The 25,512-nt window shown below is 41.7% G+C and overlaps 2 protein-coding genes across 4 annotated transcripts; one reads left to right on the top strand and one right to left on the bottom strand.

Moving 5' to 3' along the window:
• Positions 1–328: 328 nt before the first annotated feature.
• Positions 329–1,605, top strand: mplkip (M-phase specific PLK1 interacting protein). The gene is made up of 2 exons (XM_071376765.1): positions 329–829; positions 1,262–1,605. Exons 1-2 carry the CDS (start codon positions 449–451, stop codon positions 1,457–1,459), a joined length of 579 nt encoding a protein of 192 aa, XP_071232866.1. The 5' UTR covers positions 329–448; the 3' UTR covers positions 1,460–1,605.
• Positions 1,606–4,905: 3,300 nt separating this feature from the next.
• Positions 4,906–23,792, bottom strand: LOC139560199 (ras-related protein Ral-A-like). 3 transcript variants are annotated; one of them, XM_071376762.1, is made up of 5 exons: positions 23,240–23,792; positions 10,387–10,644; positions 9,703–9,911; positions 9,401–9,575; positions 4,906–7,286 (listed from the first exon to the last, which is right to left on the bottom strand). In XM_071376762.1, exons 2-5 carry the CDS (start codon positions 10,498–10,500, stop codon positions 7,164–7,166), a joined length of 621 nt encoding a protein of 206 aa, XP_071232863.1. In that variant the 5' UTR covers positions 10,501–10,644; positions 23,240–23,792; the 3' UTR covers positions 4,906–7,163. The 3 variants fall into 3 exon arrangements, with proteins under 3 accessions (XP_071232863.1, XP_071232864.1, XP_071232865.1); XM_071376763.1 differs by having other exon boundaries at positions 6,808–7,286; positions 23,662–23,778; XM_071376764.1 differs by having other exon boundaries at positions 6,814–7,286; positions 23,278–23,555.
• Positions 23,793–25,512: the final 1,720 nt, after the last annotated feature.

The raw sequence follows: 25,512 nt of genomic DNA on the forward strand, positions 1-25,512 counted from the left end.
TTATGAATGTGTTATTCAATGCATTTCTATGGGATTTGGTATTAAAGGCCAAATTCAATATTTAATTATATTTTTTATATATATATTTTTTTTTATATACCTAAAGGGGTCCTAAAATTCCAAATCAAATATCTAAATGCTCCATGGTATGACTGCCAATGTCTTTAACTAATGAAATAATTGCTTGATGACCTTTACTCGCTTTGGTTGCTTGCTGTTGATCCCTTTCCACCTGAAGGTGGCAGTACACAACTAAATGTTGATGTTGTTTTAAACGCCAACGACGGAGGAGGATACGTTTTCCCTTTTCCTGTTTATAGTATTTCCTGTTCCGGTTTTCTAAACGCGTAAACAGAGGTTTGAAAACATACATTTGGCATTTGCTTCCAAGACAGCAAAGGTAGTTTCCCCCCCCCCCCCCCTCTTAGCAATAGTTTAGATTTTGGAAATGCACAGACCGGATTTCAGACAACCCAGTCCGGGCGGAATGGGATCGAGAGGAGGTGGTTTCAGAAGCCCGACAGGATTCGACAACAGCGCGGTGGGAATGCATCCTTCCCCACCGTGGGGATTTCGTGGTGGTCCCCCTCCGTCTTTTGGACCACCTAGATTTGGTCAGTTTGATAGTGCCTCTCCAAATACTCCTCCGAGAGACTTTGGTGGTAACGGTAATAGGGGTTATCACGGTGGAAGTGGGGGTAAAGGAAGATTTAACAACGGCTCATCTCCAGCGTATACACCGCGTAGACAGAATCCGAGTCCTCGTGGTGCTTCTTACAGAAATTCTCCATACAATTCACAAAGTCCTGGACAACATATGGGTTATCAGGTAACTATTGAATGTTTTTTGTTGTTCCTTACACTTGGTGACTAAGTAACGCTTTGTTATAAATTGTCATTTATTTTAGCGACTCGAGTCTGTGTACTCGTAGATCCGGCTTTGTTTCACCTACTATTTCCCACTCGGACGCCTCCGAATTAACGTTACACATTTGATATAACAAATATATTTGTCTGTCCAACGATAACATAAATGATTAGTGAGTAGAAGACGCCGAAACGTCATTTTTTACCATCAGTATGATTTGACTAGGTAGTATGTTTTGGCGTTTGTCTCATTTTGTTTTTAGTTTCGATACCACGGCGCTCCTGTTTCTCACACGTTTCTGTAATTGACCTCCCGACGCCCCTTCATTTGATTTAGTTATGCAAAATTCGTTTAGTTTCGATGTCTCATAACGTGATGGTTCTTTTCCTGAAGGGTTCCCCTCGACATTCCACTCCGTTTGGGTCGCGTGGTGGCAGAGGCCAGGGGGCACAAGGTGGTGTGGAGAAGTTTTACAACGCTTCTATGCTGCAGGACCCATGGGCTAGCCTACAGCCAGTGCCGGTCACAAGCACAACCAGCTCCCAACAGCAAACCACACATACAGGCAGGCCAGGGAGGTATTTCAACTAGGACTTTCCCCCCTTCAAACCATGCAGATGAGGCCTCAACCCTTTACGTTTCATATTTGCCCTGTTCTTTCTTTTGTTTCGGGACTATTACCAAAAACCATTGAAGTATGGTAAAGTTGCCTGTAACACAGACTATAGTACAGCAGTCTTTGAAGATGTCAGAGGATTCACCAGCAATTGTTAGTGGACACAGACTGTCCACTATCTGAAGCTCTTTTCCAGCACACCTTGATCACACCGTTACATTTTAAACCTGATCGTGAGACTCTCAATTTCAGGGCAAATGGCAGCATACTAAAACCAAACACAGGGAATCAATTATACTCAAATTCTTTAGTGAATTTTATTTTATCCATTTTGCAGGCTAGTTTAGTACCATACGTGGTCTGTCTGTCTGTACCTTTTTAATCATATGTTAACGTTTCCCGTTTTTAACATTGTGTCAGTATAAAGTGTCGATTAGTAAGGGGACCCTTTTTATTTACTTTTACCCCTCAGAAGTACAGCTGTGAATCTAGGTCCGTATCCACAAAGCATATCCCGGTGGGAATGCTGATCTAGAATCAGTTTAGCCTTTTTTAAATCATAGTGAATAAGATTATGTGGACAGATCCTAGATCAGCACTTCTACTCTGATGTTTTGTGGATACGGGCCCTGATCTCCACAGGTTAGCATTGCGTTAGAAGAACTGATTGATTAGTTGGGTCTAGCCTGTTATGATGGACTGTATACACTAAAGATTTGTTCAAGGCCTATTTCTAATGATATTACATTGTTAAATGTATTTTACTGGTATTTTCAAGATGGGCAATATAAACCAGTGACTGCCTCAGGTTTCTACATGTGTAAATATCTATTCTAAAGGATGTTTTTTCTTATTGTCAAGAAATATCATTTGAAAGTTTGATGTAAGTGTTTGTAGTAAATTCAAAAATGGTAAAAAGGTTGTGATTAGTTTGACTTCAGACAATTGCTCCGCAGCATACCACCCTTCCCCTGTGTAGGGTGCAGTCTTTTGGATGGGGCTGTTAAATGGTTGTCCTGACTCTCTGGTCATGGGGTGTTAACCCTGATGTCCTGGCTAAATTCCCAGCCTAGCCCCATTCCATCAAGGCCACTTAATCATCCCCCTCATTTCTAATTGGCATATCACTCCTCACCCGATGGGTGGTGAGCGTTGCGGCATTAAAATGGTCGCTATGCATCACCCTGGTGGGTGGTGCGCGTTGGAGGTGGGCATGGTGATTGTTTTTTTACCCTCGTACTATGTGAGGTGCTTTGAGTACCTCAGTTGGTAGAAAAGGGTTAAATAAACCTAAAAGATTATTAATTCATGATGGCCAAAGAGTTAGGCCTACTCGATTATGTAAATGCATGAGTGGCTTCCTTATATAATCTGTTAACTTTAAGTCTCAATATATGATTTTACAAATTGACATGGTGCTTGTCCCTTATGCAACAGTACTACATACTTCTGTCTATGTGTATATACACACTCATGTGAAAATGTAGTTTACTCTGGTTTGAAATTTGTATTAAACATTGCTTTAACTTTTATAGCTGTTCATCTTGTAAGGTTGTCCAAGAAAAAGCCAAAACATTGACATATTAAGTTATTTAATTTCCCCTTAAGTTTCCAGTCAATTTACACTATTCCACATGTTATGAGTTGAAAGGACCTCTGCTACCAGCGGCCAGCATTAGGGCAACGGGCAGCACAGACTTAATGATAGCGTCATTGCTCCTAGATATCAAGCCTCACACAAACAGAACATTAGCATGGGATACCAGGGGCGTGTTCATTAGGACACACAGTGGAAACTGTTTTTCAACGAGAAACAAGTCTTTCTTATTTGAGAAGTTCATAGTTCCTCCCAGTTTCATTCCATTTGGTGCCTAATGAACGAGACCCAGGTTACAATAATTGTCTTGGTAAAAAGAAAAGTACTAGGCCAGAACTTACGTTACATCTGAGGAGATGGTTTAAAATATTATTTGCAGTGTGCGACTAACTTCATAAAAAACAAAAAATTGTGACAGTTCTCGACTTTTCAAACAAGCCGGAGCCTTAAGCATAGTGGGCCATGGTGCAATAGTTTCCCATTCAGTTTGTATCCTCCTTTCAGAACCCTTAATTTTAAGTTTGTTGGTACATTCCATCCAAGGACTGGAGTAACACCTATCTATATGATAGCGCAGTTAACATGGAAGATTCTCAACTAGGGATGTTCACGCCTTCATTTTCTGAAATGCATTTCCCCTGTTAACTCTCTTCAATATCAAAAGTAGCCTATTTTGAAATTAAAAAGGGACTAGGTAAACTACTTAAGTGTGTGTATATATTGTAAATGAGTACATGGAATAATCAGGTCGGGATTATTGGTCTGTATAGCCTTGCCTCAACTCTCAACGCCACGATAGACATTTGTCTAGCAGCAAGGTTTTCGGTTGTGAGAAAATCCCAATGCCTTAAAGCATAGCAGAACTCGGCTAGGCGACGTGAACGTATGTGCCTTGCTTACTTCCTTGAAGAAGAAAAACCGGCAAAAGTACTTTGTCCCTCTTAAGTCGCCGTAGCCAGTATACACTTACTCAAAAATCCAAATAATCTTAAAATAACTCAAGATATCTGTGCTTCATTCAGATGTTTTTTTCCGAAGTCTCAGTCACGCAATTTGACATTTAATGTTTGATGCAGTATCGCTCAAGCAAAACGAAAGTTAACGAAAACGAGTCGTCTCTCGAATGACAAACACTTTTAATTGAATAATCCCTACTATTGCCCAATCACCGACAAAGGTGCGTAGACTCCGGCTACCGAACTTTCAGTTTGTCTCAGGGGGGGGAAGTTGTGCACAAACGGCAGAAAAAACCCCTTGCCGAATAAGAAAACGGCAGAAGGTTATTTATCAGACTATACAGAGGACCTCTGTAACATACGGTATGTGGAATATTGTTAAAGGGATACAGATGTGCCTCGGGATAGAAACCTAAATGCCATTTTCCAATTGCATGTTCTACACACGGATAGATGTGTTATGCAATGCTCTGATAAAAGGTGTGATGATCCATCTAAATGAAATTGGACATATCTTTAAGGGGCCAGGGTTGAGCTTTAAATCCCATAATTAACTGGGTAGAAACTGTAATCAATGGAATGATTCCCATTTTATTGTAGATGGAAGGGCCTGTACATTCCTCCTCCATTTTATAGCAGGATCTAAAGACGTGGCAGTTACAGAATGTAATGGTTTCTTAAATGGTAACGTACTAAAGCAGCCATTCATAATCATTTTCCAGTACACCGATTTTGTGCTACAGGCCTAATTTTATCACCTGTTCATTTATTAGGGAGTCATTGGAAATTCCTACTTTCAATTTTCAGTCTTGAGGCCAGGCTGAAAGACAAAATGAGATGCTACCAATTGTCTAAAAACAACCTCTGGTTTAGATGACTTTTATTTTTTTACAAGCATTATTACTCCTTTGTATATTAATGTAACTATGGTCACCAACAGACTATCCTCTTAAATTAAGGCAAATATCGGTCCGGTTTCCCAGACACCGATTAAGCCTAGTGCTGGACAATAAAGCATGCTCAGTAAAACTTGAAAAAGCTTTTTAGTGACTAAGGCTTCACGTGTCCAGGAAAACAGCCTGTCGTGTAATCTTTAGTATAAGTCCCTCAGCCACTGGCCTGTTTAGTATAAGTCCCTCAGCCACTGGCCTGTTTAGTATAAGTCCCTCAGCCACTGGCCTGTTTAGTATAAGCCCCTCAGCCACTGGCCTGTTTAGTATAAGCCCCTCCAGCCACTGGCCTGTTTAGTATAAGTCCCTCAGCCACTGGCCTGTTTAGTATAAGCCCCTCAGCCACTGGCCTGTTTAGTATAAGCCCCTCAGCCACTGGCCTGTTTAGTATAAGTCCCTCAGCCACTGGCCTGTTTAGTATAAGTCCCTCAGCCACTGGCCTGTTTAGTATAAGTCCCTCAGCCACTGGCCTGTTTAGTATAAGTCCCTCAGCCACTGGCCTGTTTAGTATAAGTCCCTCAGCCACTGGCCTGTTTAGTATAAGCCCCTCAGCCACTGGCCTGTTTAGTATAAGCCCCTCAGCCACTGGCCTGTTTAGTATAAGCCCCTCAGCCACTGGCCTGTTTAGTATAAGTCCCTCAGCCACTGGCCTGTTTAGTATAAGCCCCTCAGCCACTGGCCTGTTTAGTATAAGTCCCTCAGCCACTGGCCTGTTTAGTATAAGCCCCTCAGCCACTGGCCTGTTTAGTATAAGCCCCTCAGCCACTGGCCTGTTTAGTATAAGCCCCTCAGCCACTGGCCTGTTTAGTATAAGCCCCTCAGCCACTGGCCTGTTTAGTATAAGTCCCTCAGCCACTGGCCTGTTTAGTATAAGTCCCTCAGCCACTGGCCTGTTTAGTATAAGCCCCTCAGCCACTGGCCTGTTTAGTATAAGCCCCTCAGCCACTGGCCTGTTTAGTATAAGCCACTCAGCCACTGGCCTGTTTAGTATAAGCCACTCAGCCACTGGCCTGTTTAGTATAAGTCCCTCAGCCACTGGCCTGTTTAGTATAAGCCACTCAGCCACTGGCCTGTTTAGTATAAGTCCCTCAGCCACTGGCCTGTTTAGTATAAGTCCCTCAGCCACTGGCCTGTTTAGTATAAGCCACTCAGCCACTGGCACTGTGTGATTGACTACGGAGTTGCCGAGGTATTTCTTCTGAACAAGTACCCATGGTTCATTAGAGAACTCCATTGGCCTGTATAGCACGATGCAAAGTTTCACAGCAGACTAACCAGATGGCAGAGACATTCCAGTGCAAGAGAGTAAGTTTGACTGTGGGATCCCATTCGATATCTTTCAATTAAACACCCTTAGTTTCAAGTCTATTCTGTGTTAAGTCGAGCTTCCTGGAGTGACATTGAATGTAGCGGCATTTGAAATTAGCCATGAGATATAATAAAAATGTGCCCTTGTTAGCAGACGCTTTTATCCAAAGTGACTTGATCATGCGTGCGTGCGTATGGGTGGTTCCCGGGAATCGAACCCGCTACACTGGCGTAATAAGCGCCACGCTCTACCAACTGAGCTACAAAAAGGAACTATAGTGATTTACTATCACGCTGATACTACACTGCAAACATTGCGTGAGCGTTCTGATAGCAACTGTTTGTTTGTTTGACTACTACACCAGTGGCATACCACAGATGTCAGAGCCAGCCACTCATTTAAGTTTTCCTAAATTGACTATCTCTCAGAGCGATAATTAAGAGGGGTCATTACTGTTCTTGGGATAAAATATTACAATTGAAAGTAAATGTCTTTTGTGGCCTCAAATTCCTTTTTTTGGTTTTAGTTGTAGTCTTACCATTTTAGTGTTTACTATAATTGGACAACAAACTCCCCTTTAGTGAACTCACCTTTTAAAAAATTTAAATAAATAAAAAAAACAGGATTTTCTCTCCCTTGGCCATGGCTTCTGAGAGGGAAACCTGGGTATTGTTCATTACAGAACGCAACAGATATTTTAACTTCTTGCAACAGAAAGCTAAAATGAGCAATTGTTATTAGACAAGTCCAGGTAGTCCCTCCCTGTTTCAGTCCGTTTTCTTCCATTTGGTACCAAATGAACACGACCCAGAGGAATGGGCAAGGTGGAGAGCGCTCGGGAAGGAAGCCGATGGACGGAACGCCTCATTATAAAATACAGCACCGCTCTCTGATTCTCTTGGCCAGGCTCTTCCTCTTCTTCTTTCCGTTCTTCTCTTTGCCATCCTCCATTTTTCTGGCTCTGATCTCACGCATCAGGTCAAAAAATACCTGCAAGGAAGAGAATTTTCTTGGTCATTGATTCTTTTTTTCTGCTAGGGAGGAGGGGGGGTGGGGTCGCCAAATACAGAGCATAGCTTCATGAAAAGATACAAAAACAGGCCCAGTTATGGTACTGTAAAATCCTGTGTTTCTGTGCAGAAGTTTATGGTCGGCATTTAACATTTATTTGGCAGTTTGCCTCCCTTCTATACTAATTTGTATGACCTCACCCACCACATATCACAAACAATTGTTATGGCCTAAAATAACACAATGGTTTCCTACCCTGTAAGCAGTCTAAGGACAAGGTTTGACTGCCCGTACTGCCCCCCCCCCCCCCCCCGTACTGTTTTCAAATGCTAACGTTACAAAAACGAAACCAAAGCATGGATTGCTGTCATTTTTGTAATTTAGGTGAACTATCCCTTAAATTAAATAATTTACCTATATAGGTTTGACTCACGGTCGTTGGATGCATTGCTAAAAACAATCATGAGTTGTCCAACCACACCCCACTATTGGCTGATTGATCCAACAATTAATCCACAAATACAGGTGATAACGGCCACGTGACTATCCGCATGTACATTTAGGTGGAGAGGGGCAGGTAAGTGTTCTATTGATCTATTGAATTGCAGGCTTACTGACAAACACAAGAAGTTACTTTTTTTGTCATGTGCACAGGTACAGTGAAATGCCTCTTGCTAGCCATTTCCCAACAATGCAGTAATCAATATCAGGAGTACTTTAAAGTAAAACAAGAACACGAGAGTAATTACACTATATACCGGGTCAGTTAATACCATACTATATACAGGGTCAGTTTAAGATGATACTATATACAGGGTCAGTTAATACCATACTATATACAGGGTCAGTTCTAGTACCATATTAACAATGTGCAGGGTTACTGGAGGTAGATATGTATAGGGGTAAGGTGACTAGGCATCATGATATATGATAAACAGAGTAGCAGCAGCGTGTGTGTGTGTGTAGTCAGTATGAATGTGTAAAGGTCTGGGAGTGCATAATCAGTAAATTAAATAGAAGGGTCAATGCAGATAGTCCGTGTAGCCATTTTGTTAGCTATTTAACAACCTTATGGCTTTGGGATAAGAAGCTGTTCAGAAGCCTGTTGCTGTCAGACGTGATGCTCCAGTACCACTTGCTGTGTGGATACAGAGAGAAGTCTATAGTTTGGGTGGTTGGAGTCAAAATGTTCCAGACCTTTTTACACCGCCTGATATAGAGGTCCTGGATGGCAGGGAGCTCAGCCCCAGTGATGAGCTGGGCTGTCCACACCACCCCCTGCAGTGCTATGTGATCGAGGGTGGTGCTATTGCCATACCAGGTGGTGATGCAGCCAGTCAATATGCTCTCAAATGGTGCAGCTGTAGAACTTTGAGGATTTGAGGATCGATGTCAAATCTTTTCAACCTGTGTGTGAGGTAGCCCTGTCCTTTTAGCTTAGCGCCAACAATGTTTTATGCAGAATTTGCACTCACTGGCGCCCACGCACAAACACACGTCTTCTGTATAGCCTTGTATTGGCCAGTAAGCCCTAGAATTCAATAGATCATCACCATAACAACATTGTCTTTGTTTACAGACAACTTCACTCTACACACTTTATTTTTGCGATCCATTGTTTTGTTGTTTTTGCAAAAGACAAAGACAAACCCAGTGCGTTTTACACACTTCCTCTTGAAACATCTACAAGTCTACCTGGAAGCTTCTGGTTTTATAGTACCTAAAACAGGCTTTAAAAATATATATATATTCAATAACTGGATAATGCAAATTCAATCAAATTGAGCCAGTGTAAAACAACTATTACAAATTGCATTCCTTCCTGTTTTCAAGAAAGACTGCACCACCATGTGAATAAACACACATTAGGCCAAGTCCTGGAACGAAAGGGCTTTTTAGTCCTGGACTAGGCTTAGTGTCTGGGAAATCAAATCAAATTTTATTGGTCACATGCAGATGTTAATGCAAGTGTAGCGAAATGCTTGTGCTTCTAGTTCCAACCGTGCAGTAATATCTAACAAGTAATCTAACAATTTCACAACCACCCCTGTATGTAAAATAAATAAAAAATAAATAAATAAAAGCCCCATCACCTTGTCAACATTTGCACGGGTCTTGGCGGAGGTCTCCACGTAGCTGACGCCCCACTGCTCGGCCCGGGCCTTGGCCTCCTCGCCGCTCACCTGCCTCCGCTCCTCCAGGTCTGACTTATTACCCACCAGGAGAAAGGGAACATTCTCATCCTCCTTCACTCGCAGGATTTGTTCTCTGGAGAGGAGAGAGGGAGGTCATATCATCCTATAGATCTCTGGACAGTGGATGGAATTAATTCCTGAATTGGACCGACCCCAGAACCTGGTCTCTCCTTTTCACTTCAAAGCCCGCTCTTATTTACCTGAAGTCAGCGGTGGCGGCGAACGACTCTGCCTCGGTGATGGAGAAGACGCAGAGGAAGCCCTCACCGCTGCGGAAGTAGTTGTCTCGGATGGCGGCGTAGTCCTCCTGGCCCGCTGTGTCCAAGATGTCGATCTGCACCTCCTCTCCGTCCAATACCACCTTCTTCCTGTAGCTGTCCGCCTTGGTGGGCTCGTAGTCCTCCACAAACTGATGGAGAGAAGTAGGAGAAAGAGATGGACATATTGAGGGAAGAGTTTCTTTATAAGGCCAGGTTACATTATAAATAAAATGTTTTGAAGATTAAACCACAAAGTAATTTTGGCAGAACGTAATTTTGACACAATTGAGGAAAAGAAAAGTCCTTTTGAGAGTGGAAAATGGGGCCTGAGTGGGGAGTTTCCACAATTGATATCAGTGACCAGGAGTGTCTATTTTCAGGACATGTTGGCCCTGTTTTGAATATTCTTAAAAAGCATTCTTCTTTCCTTGAAGTAATCACTGATCTGATTGGCTTGGCGTATGCAAGCTTTCCACTGCATTGATTTCACTGGTTATGTCGTGTCAGAACAGTGATTTACTTCCAAGAGAGGAAGAAAACAACATGGAGAGTGTTGTAACAGGTCATCGACGATGACAGGGCTTCACACACACACACACACACACACACACGTCAGTGGCTCACCTCGTCATACATGAACTGTAGGGTGAGGGCTGACTTGCCCACTCCTCCACTCCCCACCATGATCACCTTGTGGAGGGCCAGAGAGTTCTGCCCCTTGGGCTTGTTGGTTGTCATGACCGCTCACACACACACACACACACTCACAGGGAGGGAAAGGAGGGAGAGGGGAGACGGAACCCGAAGCAAAGGGTTGGTTTGAAAGTCAGGCGATCAGGAGAGGGTGGTAATGTCTCAGCATTAAGGGTGATCCAACAGTCCCTGTGAAGAAGAAAATGAAATAAATAAATACATGTCACTGTTTATAGTAGCAGTGTAATGATATAATCTCATACTTTAAAAAGTCACTGTTTTATAGTAACAGTGTAGTGATATAATCTCATACTTTAAAAAGTCACTGTTTATAGTAACAGTGTAGTGATATAATCTCATACTTTAAAAAGTCACTGTTCATAGTAACAGTGTAGTGATATAATCTCATGATTTAAAACTTTCCATCGTACAAAAAAAGAAAATCCCCAGACAATACAGTAGGCCAATGTTGGCATAGATAATTTAGATTACCTGAACTTTGAAATAAAAGCTCAATTCACCCAGTGATTCATGTCCATCTATCATTTTAAGACGCTACTCTAACAATGGCGTAGTATTTAGTCAGTGTTTAACACCTTTTCACATGACCACATGGGCATGCTAAATCAGAAGTTGGTGGTTGCTCAGTTCAAGGTAGGAAAAGGAAAGGCATTGTCTTGTGAAGTCTAGGCCTACTTGTAACAAAATGTTTCAAAAGGGACGATAAAGCCCTATTTCATTTGAGGAGCTGTCATAAAAGATGTAAAAAAAGAAGTTAGTCATTATTTACAACAACAAAAAAAACAAGCAGCTGCAAGGTCCTCAGCCTCCAAAACCGGTCAATGTGTCCGAGGCCAAACCAGTTCTCCTAGCCATTGATAGGCTTAAAGGGTTGGTATTGTTTATATACAGTTGTTGGGTTTGTTTTAAGCAAACACTGTTTAAGTGCTACATCAGGACACAATCACTCTTTTCTAAAGCCAGTGAGTGGGCGGGAGAGAGCACAACACCCCCTTTTGTCTCAGCAGCTGGCCATTCCTCATTGAATTTCACATCAGTCAGAAGTGTAGTTTTAGGGAGGAGGAGGAGGGGTTGGGTGTTTTAACAAGAAAAATCCTTCGCTATTTCAGTGTTTACTGTCCTTTTTTGAACATATACAGGCCCTTAGGCAAAACCAGTTGAGAATCACTGGCCTTGGGACCCAAATTTAACCAGGTTGTCTGTTGCGATCCAATATTCGCGTCGCAATGTATTTTTGCCAAAATGCAATCTGGAAAAATATTTGTAATTCTATATTGATATTAAAATGTTCCAATTATATGACAAGGGAACAGTCCCCACCTTTTTTCATTGTCAATAATTAAATTTTGCCCATATTCTTGAATGTTAAAACCACAAAATAAAACTAATCTGCTAAATAGCTCTGCTAATAATTATTTAAAATACTGTGATCGAAGAAAAGTAGGTAAATTATTTCAAAATATAGGTTTGTTATTTCTACATGTTTTAGTCTTAGGTTCAGACTGGAGTTTTCTTTTTATAACGTCAATACTAGCTATAGTGGTTAGCAAGCTTGAAGGAAGTCTTTATTTATTTTACCTTTATTTAACTAGGCAAGTCAGTTAAGAACAAATTCTTATTTACAAAAACTGCCTAGCCCGGCCAAACCCTAACCCGGACGACGCTGGGACAATTGTGCGCCGCCCTATGGGACTCCCAATCATGGCCGGTTGTGATACCGCCTGGAATCGAACCAGGGTCTGTAGTGATGCCTCTAGCACTGAGATGCAGTGCCTTTAGACCGCTGTGCCACTCGGGAGCACCAATACTTATCAGTGGGGAGGCAGTCGTATTTAGTGTTGTGTGCGTTGCTAGCTATGATCCCATAGCCTACATTGCATATGAAGTGTGACTGTCTCATGACATTTAACTGTGGATGTACGGAGAAAATGCCCTCTTGTTTCTTGTCACCCCTGTTGACTTCCACATGTGGGGAGTTTGTGCTCTCTGATTGGCTCAGTCAAGTTGTTGGCCACTGACGATCATTGTGATTCTTACAAGTAGAAAACGGTAGATTCATCACTACCGGGTCGGCACGCAGCAGGTACCGCTTTTGTTCTTGCAAGAGAAGGAAACGTGAAGTACCTATCGGCAATGAGACTCTCGGCGTGTTTTGATGCTTGAGGGTTAGCGGCACCTTCTAATAATACAGTACAAGCGATTTTTAGGCTAGGCTAATATAGTACAGCCTAGTATGGTATAGTAGTATCAGGTCACTGTCGACGGCAGCAGACCATGACAGGGTGGCCCAGCCTAGGTCCTCACAGACAAGAGGGGACTGGCATAACAGATGCCATGACATCACCCATGTGGGTGATGGGTCCGAGTTCGGAGGCATCGCTGGTCGCTCACAGTTAGGACAAAAGGCCTATATTAGAATCTAAAGTACAAGATAAGTATGACAATGGACTGATTGATAACCTGGCAGTGGAAATGTCAGACATCACATTATCTAGCCCTAGGCTATGTTTCAGGTGGTGGGGCCAATGGATCTACATAAGTCATTTTAATAATCCTAGTCAATACAATATCTACTAAAGACCTTAAGCATACTGATATCGGTTGATCAAAAACCTAACATGGGTAAGGGCTTAGTCACCTCAACCGAGGCCTTAACTGTCTTTTTAAGATGCACTATGCAGAAATCGTTCAGCCATTTCCTGGTTGCTCAAATTCTAATATTTAGCCTAATTTCAGTTTGTGACAAAACAAGCAAGTACAGTGCCTTTGGAAAGTATTCAGACCCCTTTCCACATTTGTTACGTTACAGCCTTATACTAAAATGGATTAAATAAATAAAACATGCTCAGTAATCTATACACAATACCCCATAATGACAAAGCGAAAACAGTTTTTTAGAAATATTTGCTAATGTCTTAAAAAAAATTAAAATAAAAACTTATTTACATAACTATTCAGACTCTTTGCTATGAGAGTCGAAATTGAGCTCTGGTGCATCCTGTTTCCATTGCGATGTTTCTACAACTTGGAGTCCACCTGTGGTAAATTCAATTGATTGGACATGATTTGGAAAAGACACACACCTGTCTATATAAGGTCCCACATGTCAGAGCAAAAACCAAGCCATGAGATCGAAGGAATTGTCCGTAGAGCTCCGAAACAGGATTGTGTCAAGGCACAGATCTGGGGAAGGGCACCAAAACATTTATGGAGCATTGAAGGTCCACACACAGTAGCCTCCATCATTCTTAAAATTGGAAGAAGTTTAGAACCACCAAGACTCTTCCTAGAGCTGGCCGTCCGGCCAAAATGAGCAATCGGGGGAGAAGGGCCTTGGTCAGGAAGGTGACCAAAAACCCAATGGTCACTGACAGAGCTCTAGAGTTCCTCTGTTGAGATGGGAGAACCTTCCAGAAGGACAACCATCACTGTAGCACTCCACCAATCAGGCCTTTATGGTAGAGTGGCCAGACAAAAGCCACTCTTCAGTAAAAGGCACATGACAGCCCGCTTGGAGTTTAGGCACCTAAAGACTCTCAGACCATGGGAAACAAGATTCTCTGGTCTGATGAAACCAAGATTGAACTCTTTGGCCTGAATGCCAAGCGTCACGTCTGGAGGAAACCTGGCACCATCCCTATGGTGAAGTATGGTGGTGGCATGGACTGGGAGACTAGTCAGGATCGAGGCAAAGATGAATGGAGCAAAGTACAGAGGGATCCTTGATGAAAACCTGCTTCAGAGCGCTCAGGACCTCAGACTGGGGCAAAGGTTCACCTTCCAACAGGACAACGACTAAGCACACAGCCAAGACAAGTCTCTAAATGTCCTTGAGTGGCCCAGCCAGAGCCCGGACTTGAACCCAATCTCTGGAGAGACCTGAAAATAGCTGTGCGTCATACCCAAGAAGACTCGAAGCTGTAATCGCTGCCAAAGTTGCTTCAACAAAGTACCGAGTAAAAACAAAAATTCTACAAACCTGTTTTTGCTTTGTCATTATTGGGTGTGTAGATTTGATGGGAAAAAAACAATTTAATCAATTTTAGAATAAGGCTGTAACGTAACAATATGGAAAAAGTCAAGGGGTCTGAATACTTTCCGAAGGCACGTATAGTGTAGAGAATCATTGTACCAGCTAAACTGCTGTGAAATATATTTTTCCACAACCAAAAATATTGTATTTTCAGCTGTTCTGAAGCTGGCGTACAAAACCGGATGTAAGACGCAAAACCGAAACTTAAGAACGGGAAGCATAGAAATAATGTGAATAGATCAGATCTACCACTTCTTAGACTTGCTTTCGATGAGTGACAGATCTATATCTCACATTTATATGTGAATTTGGACAAGTCGGACAAAAAAAGTTACATGTTCGGTACGAAACGGCAGAAAACGTTCCCGAAACTGTAAAGTATTGGGCTATCTGTACATTTTTAAGAAACAGATCGTTTTCTTTTGCAAATCATTTGGCCTAAATGAAATGACCCTGAACATTATTGCAAAACAATGATAAAAGGCCATTGGACCAACTGTAAAACTAGAGAGGTAGACCTATGTCTTGAACTGGACCGAGTGGAACTAGGGTGTCAAATCACTAGCTCTAACATCATCGATGGAATTCCAGCATTTCCGAGTTTTTAACGCTGGCCCTCGAAATATGCAAAGGAGTGCCGCAATTGGCAATGCATGCCACATCGGTCTGCCTTTTTTTTTTTAAAGCTAATCAAATGAAGAGAACAGCCTAGACAGTGATGTCATCTGTTTACCATGTCAATAATAGACATTGGTCTATACAGCAGTGACGAGTATGGCAAGCAGGAGGACAGGACCTGAGGTAGCTCCCACCATAGAATAGCAATAGCTGAATCAGGGAGTTGGGAATCAGGGAATCAGGGTAGAATCAGAATCAGGGCATCTAGCAAGTATGTGGAAACACAAGGGGTACCGAGGGAGGTCCCAAGGACCAGTTTAGGAGGAGGAAGAGGAAGTAGTATTCTTTCCTTGCTATCTGCTGGATAATCGGAGCTCACTTTATTAGTTTAATACATCAGCCATTAAAGTTGTCCCTACACACTGATCCTTGGTCAGTTTAGCCCCGCCCCCACCGCACACTAATGGTTTACTGGGCAAGCTGATCCTAGATCTGCACCTAGTTGAATCCTCACACCAGAGAGGTGAGAAATGGGGATTCCTTTGATCACAAACCCTGAGGGCAGTGCATGGATCTCTGTAGGGCTGGATGATATATCGTGTATAACTGTATGGATTTTTACAATAGTCTATAGCGATATTTTTTGATTCAATGTTAAAATGTTCTACTTCACTGTCAGTTTTGTCCTAGTTTGGTTGAGTATAAAACCCATCAAAATGGAGAAAGCCCATTTAAAATTTAAATGTATTAATTTTCTGCTATTTAAGAGTCATGCATTACTCAGAAAATGTCATTCTAAACATTCATTATTCAGAAACATAAAATACCTTCAAACCACCAATTTAAAAAAAATAGTGATATGATATTTTTGCCCATATCGCCCTGAGGGCAGTGAGTGTATCTCCGTCTGAACAACACAGCCAAACCCAGATGGCAAACAAGCTCAACCAACTGACAAGCCTGTCATTAGCCTATGTAACCTATATGCCAACGACGTCTGTGTGATGTAAATTGGGTTATGTCTCCACTCCCCAGCCTTTGTGAAATTTCCCGAGTGGCACAGCGGTCTAAAGCACTGCATCTCAGTGCTAGAGGAGTCACTACAGACCCTGGTTCGATTCCCGGCTGTATCACAACCGGCCGTGATTGGGAGTCCCATAGGGCGGTGCACAATTGGACCAGCGTCGTCCGGGTTAGGGTTTGGCCGGTGTAGGCCGTCATTGTAAATCAGAATTTGTTCTTAACTGACTTGCCTGGTTAAATAAATAAATAAAAATGGCCGTGCCCGAATCACTCTTCCCTTCCTCCTCTTACTTAAACTACATATTGTGTACTAATCGTACTACATACTATTTTGAACGTACTGTTTAGTAAATGTATGCAGTTATAAATAAAACATACTAGGCTCACGTATACTAAATGTGTTATCCAATTGCGTTGATTCATTCGTTCATTTTGCCCCTCCCCTTATCTGATGTATTAGCTCTTGTCAAACGAGTGGGTCTGAAAATATTTCTCTTCCTCAGTAGCGTGCAGCAAATTCGTACTACATGAAAAGCCAAAATAAAGGACATCCTGGAATTTTAAAAAGCGTTACTAGATTTCTTTTTATATTTCACATAGTATAAAACGTTCTTATTTTCACGTACACAATTAGTGAATTGAATGCAAATCAGAAGGCAAGTACTGGTACCTATTCGGACACGGACAATGTTTTTGCGCATTGTGTGTTTAATAAATTGTAGGCCAAATGAGGCCATCCTATCCAGAATTTATTTTTTTATTTTATTTTTAACTTTGCCTTTCTTGAACTAACACCTTCTCTTACTAGCACCTATTTTGCTGATGGCTACTTTGAGGAACATTTGACTTACCATGACTGTGATGTGGTTGTCTCACCTAGCTATCTTTAGTGCATTCATCTTAACTATAAGTCACTCTGGATAACAGCGTCTGCTAGGCTAAATGACCTAAAATGTTTATGGCAGCTGTGGCCTCAAAAGCTTCACCGTTAGATTACTTGTTAGATATTACTGCACGGTCGGAACTAGAAGCACAAGCATTTCGCTACACTCGCATTAACATCTGCTAAACATGTGTATGTGACAAATAAAATGTGATTTGATTTTAAAAAATGGCAGCTGTGGCCTCCAAGCTTCACTGTAAAACACATCTAGTACTGACTGACATTCTTATAATTCCCTGAGGTTGTGCAGGTAGTTCTGTGGGCATTGTTAACAGTGTGATGGAGATTCCAGATGCCCCTCTGTTTTGTTATTTCAATGACTGCCGAAAGTAGCTAGCTAGCTAGCTGTTGTGTTTTTAGAAAATGGTGTAGTGGCTTAACATCCTGTTAGAAACACTATCCATCTTTGAATCCCAAATGGCACCCTATTCCCTACATAGTCCCCTCATAGCCCATAGGGTTCTGGTCAAAACTAGTGCACTATATAGGGAATAGGGCTCTGGTCAAAGGTAGTGCAGTATATAAGGAATAGGGTCTCATTTAAGTTTCCATATTGGGAATAGGACTCTCCCTGGTCAATTGTTTCCCACAACACTGCCAACACACCCAAAACAATGGCCACGCGGCCAACACACCCAAAACAACGGCCACGCGGCCAACACACCCAAAACAATGGCCACGCGGCCAACACACCCAAAACAATGGCCACGCGGCCAACACACCCAAAACAATGGCCACGCGGCCAACACACCCAAAACAATGGCCACGCGGCCAACACACCCAAAACAATGGCCACGCGGCCAACACACCCAAAACAATGGCCACGCGGCCAACACACCCAAAACAATGGCCAACAAGTTTCGAAGTGTTAGCCCATCCTCGATTTGTTTTCATGTTGACTTGTAAATTATTAATTTATTACCCTTTTACCAGGTAAGTTGACTGAGAACACATTCTCATTTACAGCAATGACCTGGGGAATGGTTACAGGGGAGAGATGAATCAGCTGGCGATGATTAGGTTGCCATGATGGCCATGGATTCTTTAATGATCAGAGTCAGGACACCTGTTTTTAATGTCCCATCTGAAAGACAGCACAAGGCAGTGTCCAGAGGAAAGAGTGCCTCCTACTGACCCTCCAACACTTTCTGGATGGGAGACCAGATGCCGCTGGGACTGACCAGGACCGACCCTGCTTAGCTGCAGAGGCCAGCCAGCAGTGGGATACAGAGTGGTATGCTGCTGGCAATCAGCTCAGTGATTTTTAATTGAGAAAATTTGTAAATATAAGCAAGCACAGTAGGCTCATGCTCAAATTCATATTTCACACAGACAAGTGAAAACACTACCTTGACTATCAGGCCTTATGACTCCACAAATTAAATGTTCTGTAAAGTATTCTGAAACCAAATCTTCCTCTACACACAGACATTCTCCGAAACAAACCCGTCACCTCAAAACATGTGCCCTGTCTGACATCTAGTAGCCCCAGTAGCAATGTAGGACAGTTCTGGGCTCTTTGGTGACATTATTTTTTTTAACGTTTTTTCTTTTAAATTACAAGGTGCACATGTGCTACTAATGTGAACATTATTTGGAGTGCACAATGAATAAAGACCACAATGAAAAACAACGGCATTCGGTATTTGAAACAATAAAGCACATCCCCGCCACTGTTTCGGTAAAAGGTTGAAGGATGGGGCTGGAGAAATGTAAAACACTCAAATTCATAGAACTATGGAATGCACGGACTGACAATCCATGATATCAACATACAGCAGGGTTGCCCAATAGGTGGTGCGTGGGCCAAACTTTGCCTTCGGGTGAATCTAGATGCTCGCCCCCAAATTTTCTGAGCGAAAAAAATACAATTTTCATTGGACACCCGACTAAAATCACCAGGTAATGATGAGGTCAAAGTGATTTGCAGTGGCGGTGCAATAGCATTGTCCATGTTTTTATTGCTAATATCAGCCTTGTGTTTTGTGGAGTTTCAATGCTCATTTAGTTTGACAAATATAAGCAGCCCAGCAGATGCATTTGAGCATGTATATGCCATTTGTGGTGCTACAATTAATGAAGCTTTGGCTTTCTTTACCTGTTCTCGCGTGGGGAAAAACAAAAAGTTAGTATGGGTTGTGTTGTCAAAATATATAGCGCATTTGGAAAGTATTCAGACCCCTTGATTTTGTTACGTTACTGCCTTATTCCAAAATTGATTAAATAGTCCCCCCCCCCCCAATGTCCACACAATACCCCATAATGACAAAGCAAAAACAGGTTTAGAATTTTGGGGAAATTATAAATAAAAAATTTAAATATCACATTTACGTAAGTATTCAGACGATTTAGTCAGTACTTTGTTGAAGCACCTTTGGCAGCGATTACAGCCTCGAGTCTTCTTGGGTATGACGCTACAAGCTTGGCACACCTGTATTCAGAGACTTGTCGCGAAGCCACTCCTGCATTGTCTTAGCTGTGCGCTTAGGGTCGTTGTCCTGTTGGAAGTTGAACCTTCGCCCCAGTCTGAGGTCCTGAGTGCTCTGTAGAAGGTTTTCATCAAGGATTTCTGTACTTTGCTCCCTTCATCTTTCCCTCGATCCTGACTAGTCTCCCAGTCCCTCCCGCTGAAAAACATCCCTACAGCATGATGCTGCCACCACGCTTCACCATAGGGATGGTGCCAGGTTTCCGTCAGACACGACGCTTTGCATTCAGGCCAGAGTTCGATCTTGGTTTCATCAGACCAGAGAATCTTGTCTGAGTCTTTTAGGTGCCTTTTGGCAAACTCCAAGTGGGCTGTCATGTACCTTTTTTTACTGAGGAGTGGCTTCTGCCTGGCCACTCTACCATAAAGGCCTGATTGGTGGAGTGCTGCAGAGATGGTTGTCCTTCTGGAAGGTTCTCCCATCTCCACAGAAGAACTCTGGAGCTTTGTCAGTGACCATCGGGTTCTTGTTCCACCTCCCTGACCAAGGCCTTTCTCCCCCGATTGCTCAATTTGGCTGGGCGGCCAGCTCTAAGAGCCTTAGTGGTTCCAAACTTCTTCCATGTAATGGAGGCCACTGTGTTCTTGGGGACCTTCAATGTTGCAGATTTTTTTTTGGTGCCCTTCCCCAGATTTGTGACTTGACACAATCCTGTCTCTGAGCTCTACGGACAATTCCTTCGACCTCATGGCTTGGATTTTACTCTGACATGCACTGTCAACTGTGGGACCTTTAAATAGACAGGTGTATGCCTTTCCAAATCATGTCCAATTAATTGAATTTACCACAGGTGGACTCATATCAAGTTTTAGAAACATCTCAAGGATGATCAATGGAAAAAATGCAAAAATGTCAACCTGTTTTCACTGTCATTGTGTCATTAATACTTTCCGAAGGCACTGTACACAGTGGCCAAGTCGTGTGATCGAGGCGTTACGAAAACAAATGCGAGGGGGCATTATCGTGAACTCACGTAGATGTTGATGACTTGAGGATGTTCCAGTGTTTCAAAACAATGGATTTGACGCGACTGGCACATTGTCGTTTTGTCCTGGTTTCCATTAGTGCCATTGAGTAGGCTTATAACGTTCAGTCTCCCCCTAGCACGGGGATAGGCCTGTTTGATCACACCGACAGCATCATTGCATTTTGGTACACCAGAAATACATTCATTTTGCAATGTAACGCTGCGTTTGCTTTGCAACGTTACGTTTCAGAGGCAGTTGGAGTGCGTTCTGTGGTGCGTAACGTTGGATTTATCTAACGTATGCATCAAACTGTATGTGTAGACGGCTTGACAGATATGGTAGCAGAAGGTGAATGTTGAACTGTTTTTGCACACATAAAACAGATGATGCTGCGTAATATTTTGCGGAATGACGCTGTCTGTGTGATCAAGGCATAACACTTACTGTATCGGGTTGCAGGAAACTGGTGCGCAAATCATTACCTTTGCGCTTAACCTCTCTCTGTATTACAGTTGCCTCAAAGTCTCTTAGGAATTGACCCACCGGTATGTTCTGCTTAAGGTGGTTACTGACTGTAAAAGTGTATTCCTACTCTGCAGCTTGCGAGAAGATGGTAGACTACAACTTGTTTTCTTTATTTTTGTGGATTGTAAGATCCAAGAAGTCTATTCTCCCCCCCCCCCCCCCCGCAAACTTATATCTGCTGTGAATTTGAGATTTGGGTCAGATAAATTCATAAGAAATTAAATCTGAGAGAAGAGCGTCAGTACTGTTCTATACCAGTAGGATGTCATCTATGCAACTTTGCCAAAGCGTACCATTCTGGATTTTTTTTTTTTTTTTTTTGTGGACGACATAAACGGTCTCCTCTGCATCCCATAAATAAATTAGCATAGTTAGGCGTGAATGCAGCTCTCATCGCTGTCCCCGGAGTCTGTTGGTGGAAACTGCTCGCATATTGGAAGGCATTTGATGTGAGGGCTTTTCAGTGAGAGAAAGAATAAAGAATTAGAATAAAAGGTAAGATACCCTGCGGGTCTAGTGTTGACATAGCGAGAGAGCACTCGTAGGCCTGCGTCATGCAAGATAATAGAGACTGAACGTCAAGTGTAACCAAGTTGCTTTGTGTTGCATATATAGTTATTGATCTTAAGCACGTCCCCAGTATCTCCTAAAAAAGAAAGAAAAAAAGCTGGCAATGCTGGCACAATTTTAGAGATGAAAAACAAAATCTACATACTAAGATAGGGGTTCAATAGGGATTACGTTTACCTGACACTCGGATGGAAAATAGGTTTTTCCATGCTTAATTATTTTTCGGGAAGCCATAAGTTGATTGTATCCCAATGGGCTCCCGAGTGGCGCAGCGGTCTAAGGCACTGCATCTCAGTGCCAAGAGGCGTCACTACAGTCCCTGGTTCGAATCACATCCGGCTGCTATTGGGAGTCCCATAGGGCGGCGCACAATTGGCCCAGCGTCGTCTGGGTTAGGGTTTGGCAGGGGTAGGCAGTCATTTTAAATAAGAATTTGTTCTTAACTGACTTGCCTAGTTAAATAAAGGTTAAATAAAAAAATATAAAAATTAAGGTTGGAAATTATTATGTTTTTGTCAAATACGATCTGTTTGGGATTCCTGCAGTCAATTTGCAGTCTACACATTATTTCTAGCCTACATTAAGGCTATATGAATCCTAGCTACTTCTGAAGCTCATCTCGTGAACAAACTCTTCCTTTTCCTTTCATTATGTTCCACCACATATTTGCATTCTACAGAGGCTGCAGGGACAGCGAAGAAGTCATTACAACAATTATTACATTGGTGATTTGTTTCTCTCTCTCTAGGGGCACAGGTGCTCCCAAATAAAAAACCCAGGTAGTGCAGCATACACTGTTCTCATTTTCAGGACAAATGTAAAGTCATTCTTTTCCATACACCTAGCCAGGTGCAACGATATTATCCATTAGAAACCTGCCTCTTCAGTCGAATGGGTATGAAGGCAAAGGTAAGACAACAACAAAAGAAAGGTGAATCTAATTCCACATAACTGAGTAACTTCGATCCCCACTTGCGAGACATTTCGCTAACCACCACAATTAAATCATAGGAAGAGCGCACAACATGTTTGTCCTGAGCTTCACATACAACAAGTGTTAAATCAACAGCTATTTGTAAACAAGTTGGCATCATGTAACTTATGCGCATATATAGGAATGGGTGTGGTTGGTATGTTTACCCAGTGTAAGAGACGGACGTGTCTAGGAGATGAATATTTAAATACTGAACCGATAATCAAGCCTGTCAGCCGGTTTGTTGGTGCATGCATTCAACAATATGGGTTGTAATATCAATACATTACAATTTGTTACTGACCATAATAAGCTAAAGCCTCAATGTTACACTGTATCGTAATTTCATCAAATAGATTACAACATTTGCTATTGACAAGTGCATTTGCTTACTAGTTACTAGCTAGCCATAGGCTAGATGTTCAGGCCGTTGCTGGTGACCACATCGCCAGCTAATAAAAGCATCCATTCATTGGCTACATTTTAATAGCAGCTAGCTATTACTGTAGTTAGCTAGTAATATGCACCTAGTGTTATGCTTGCCATAATTTATAAACATTTTAAACAAACTGTTTTTATGTAGCTAGCTCACTAGTTAGTTAAAGCGAGGCACCTGCTTACCAGAATGAAGGTGTCGTGTACGGTGTAAACAAACTCACTTGCTGCTCGGCTAACGACGTTAGCTAGCTACTGTAACTAACTGGATTATTGTAGTTGGTCGCAAAAAGTATCAGGTCAAACGTCGACACTGTCCGCACCAGTAGCTATTGTGGGATATGCTACGTTTGTACCGCAATATATGTATACCGGCCCTCAAGGCTCTTCCAAGTTAGTTTTGATTTTAAAAAAGAAAAGGGAAGAAAAAAACTCTCTGTCAGTCCATCATTATTTAACAAGCTAGCTAGACGTGTGTTCAGCTAGCTAGCAATTTCGCCCGGCCGGTGATGCTGAAGGCGTGCGCTGTTCAAGCTGTCCACAAATGTCGTATAAATCAAAATGCCAATAAATCTAAATCACATAGGCCTATAACTTTTTCCGTTCACCTTATTGCCTATGATCATGCAGGTATTTTCTTCCAAATTGCTTCTAAAAAAATATTCCTTTGCTCCTACGCAGACAGGTGTTTTCCATGAAAAATGACTATAGGCGAGGGGTGTGGCTATGGTTTGTGAACATCACTAAATCATTCACCATCAAAGTTCCTCGGTAAAATATGATGATGCCAGTATGCATGTAGCTAGTGTTTATACAAATATTTTGTAGGCTATATTGTTGTAAACAACCGGGAAAATAGACTAATGATAGTTTCTTGCCTCTCCCAACCAATGATTTATATACACACTATTTGACTAAAGGGCGATGCTTTGAAGCCACCGCGCCTCCATCTTGGCACTCCCACCACCACTTTAAATAATATTTTGGAAGCAATAAATGCATTTGTCTACATTTTGTTTTTGCCACGTTTATTCTATGACAGACACGTGATGCATACTTTTAAATGATATGTGAGCTACAAAAATAAATATTTCCTTTAATATAATTTTATTAAGCACTGTTACAAAAAATACTTCAATACATGCTATTTTGTTTCTTAAACATTTGAAATACTGTATATAGTGCCTTCTATATATATATATTTTTTTTTAATGGAACTCAGAGCCTAAGATTTTCACTGTACCCTTCAATCACACCTGCAGCCCTGTGACTATTAAACACTCAATCTGTAGAATTTCATTATATTTTTACGGAGGACAGACTGCTTTTTCTCGGGAGTGTCAATATCACCGACCAGTGGCTTCAAAGCCTCTCATTGGCCAATACATAGCATCAGCAATCCAGGATTTATACACGTCATTGCTCCCAACAAATGATGATTTCAACATTTACATGCTAGTCATTTAGCAGACGCCCTAGCGTTTATCCAGAGTGACTAACACTAGTGAGTGCATACATAGTCATACTGGTCATCCGTGGGAATCGAACCCACAACCAAATTGCAAGCACCATGCTCTACTTTTAATTTAAATTTTTTATTAACAAATATCAACAAACAAAAGAGGAATAGTCGCATACATACAAACTGTTTACATTGCCAGGAATCCTAAACAAACAAATCATATTCATTAATAATACAAGTTTTAATTGCCTTTTTGTTTTTAATTTTAGTAGTGCCATATTGTTAAATCATTTATAAAGTGAAAAAAAGTTAGTTTTTGAATTAGACCATTTGTGAAAATTAAATTTACCTAGTATTATTAGCAGTTTAATTAAATATACTACATCTTTATCTATGTCAGAATTTCTGAAATAAATCATTATTTCAAAACCATTAAATAGTACAACCGGTCCTATTTTTTTTCTTGTAACAAAATTCTGTATGTCAATCCAAAAAATTCTTCTATAAATACAGGCAAAAAACAAATGCAAAATGGTCTCCTTCTCCATTCCACAGAAATCCCATTTATAGTCAATATTCAGCGCACCATGCTCTATCAACTGAGCCACACAGGAATGTGGTGATGTCAGATGTTTTGCTTTACAAAATGATGTCATACGGTAATTCTAAGAGCTTAATGTAGCTACAGATGACAGTATGACCATTGAGTATGACATCTTTTCCTTGGGGGGGGGGACAAGCTCCGACTGGGGAAAAATCTATTTTGAACGGTCATCCAACTCGGGCCTCTAGAAAGAGCTCAGACTTTCCGACTTGAAGATTACCGAAGTCATGATTAGACCTCGTATTTTTTTTCTAGAGTTCCCAGTTGTTTTGAATGTGGCATAACTCGTTACAAATGGACAAATTATAACCTGTAACACAGATACTCATAACACTGTACACGTAGCCTTATCCCATTGGACAGTTGATCTAGCCTCATTTTACATTCCAGATG

This window comes from Salvelinus alpinus, chromosome 30, assembly GCF_045679555.1.
Source record: "Salvelinus alpinus chromosome 30, SLU_Salpinus.1, whole genome shotgun sequence".
Classification (NCBI taxonomy): Eukaryota; Metazoa; Chordata; class Actinopteri; order Salmoniformes; family Salmonidae; genus Salvelinus; species Salvelinus alpinus.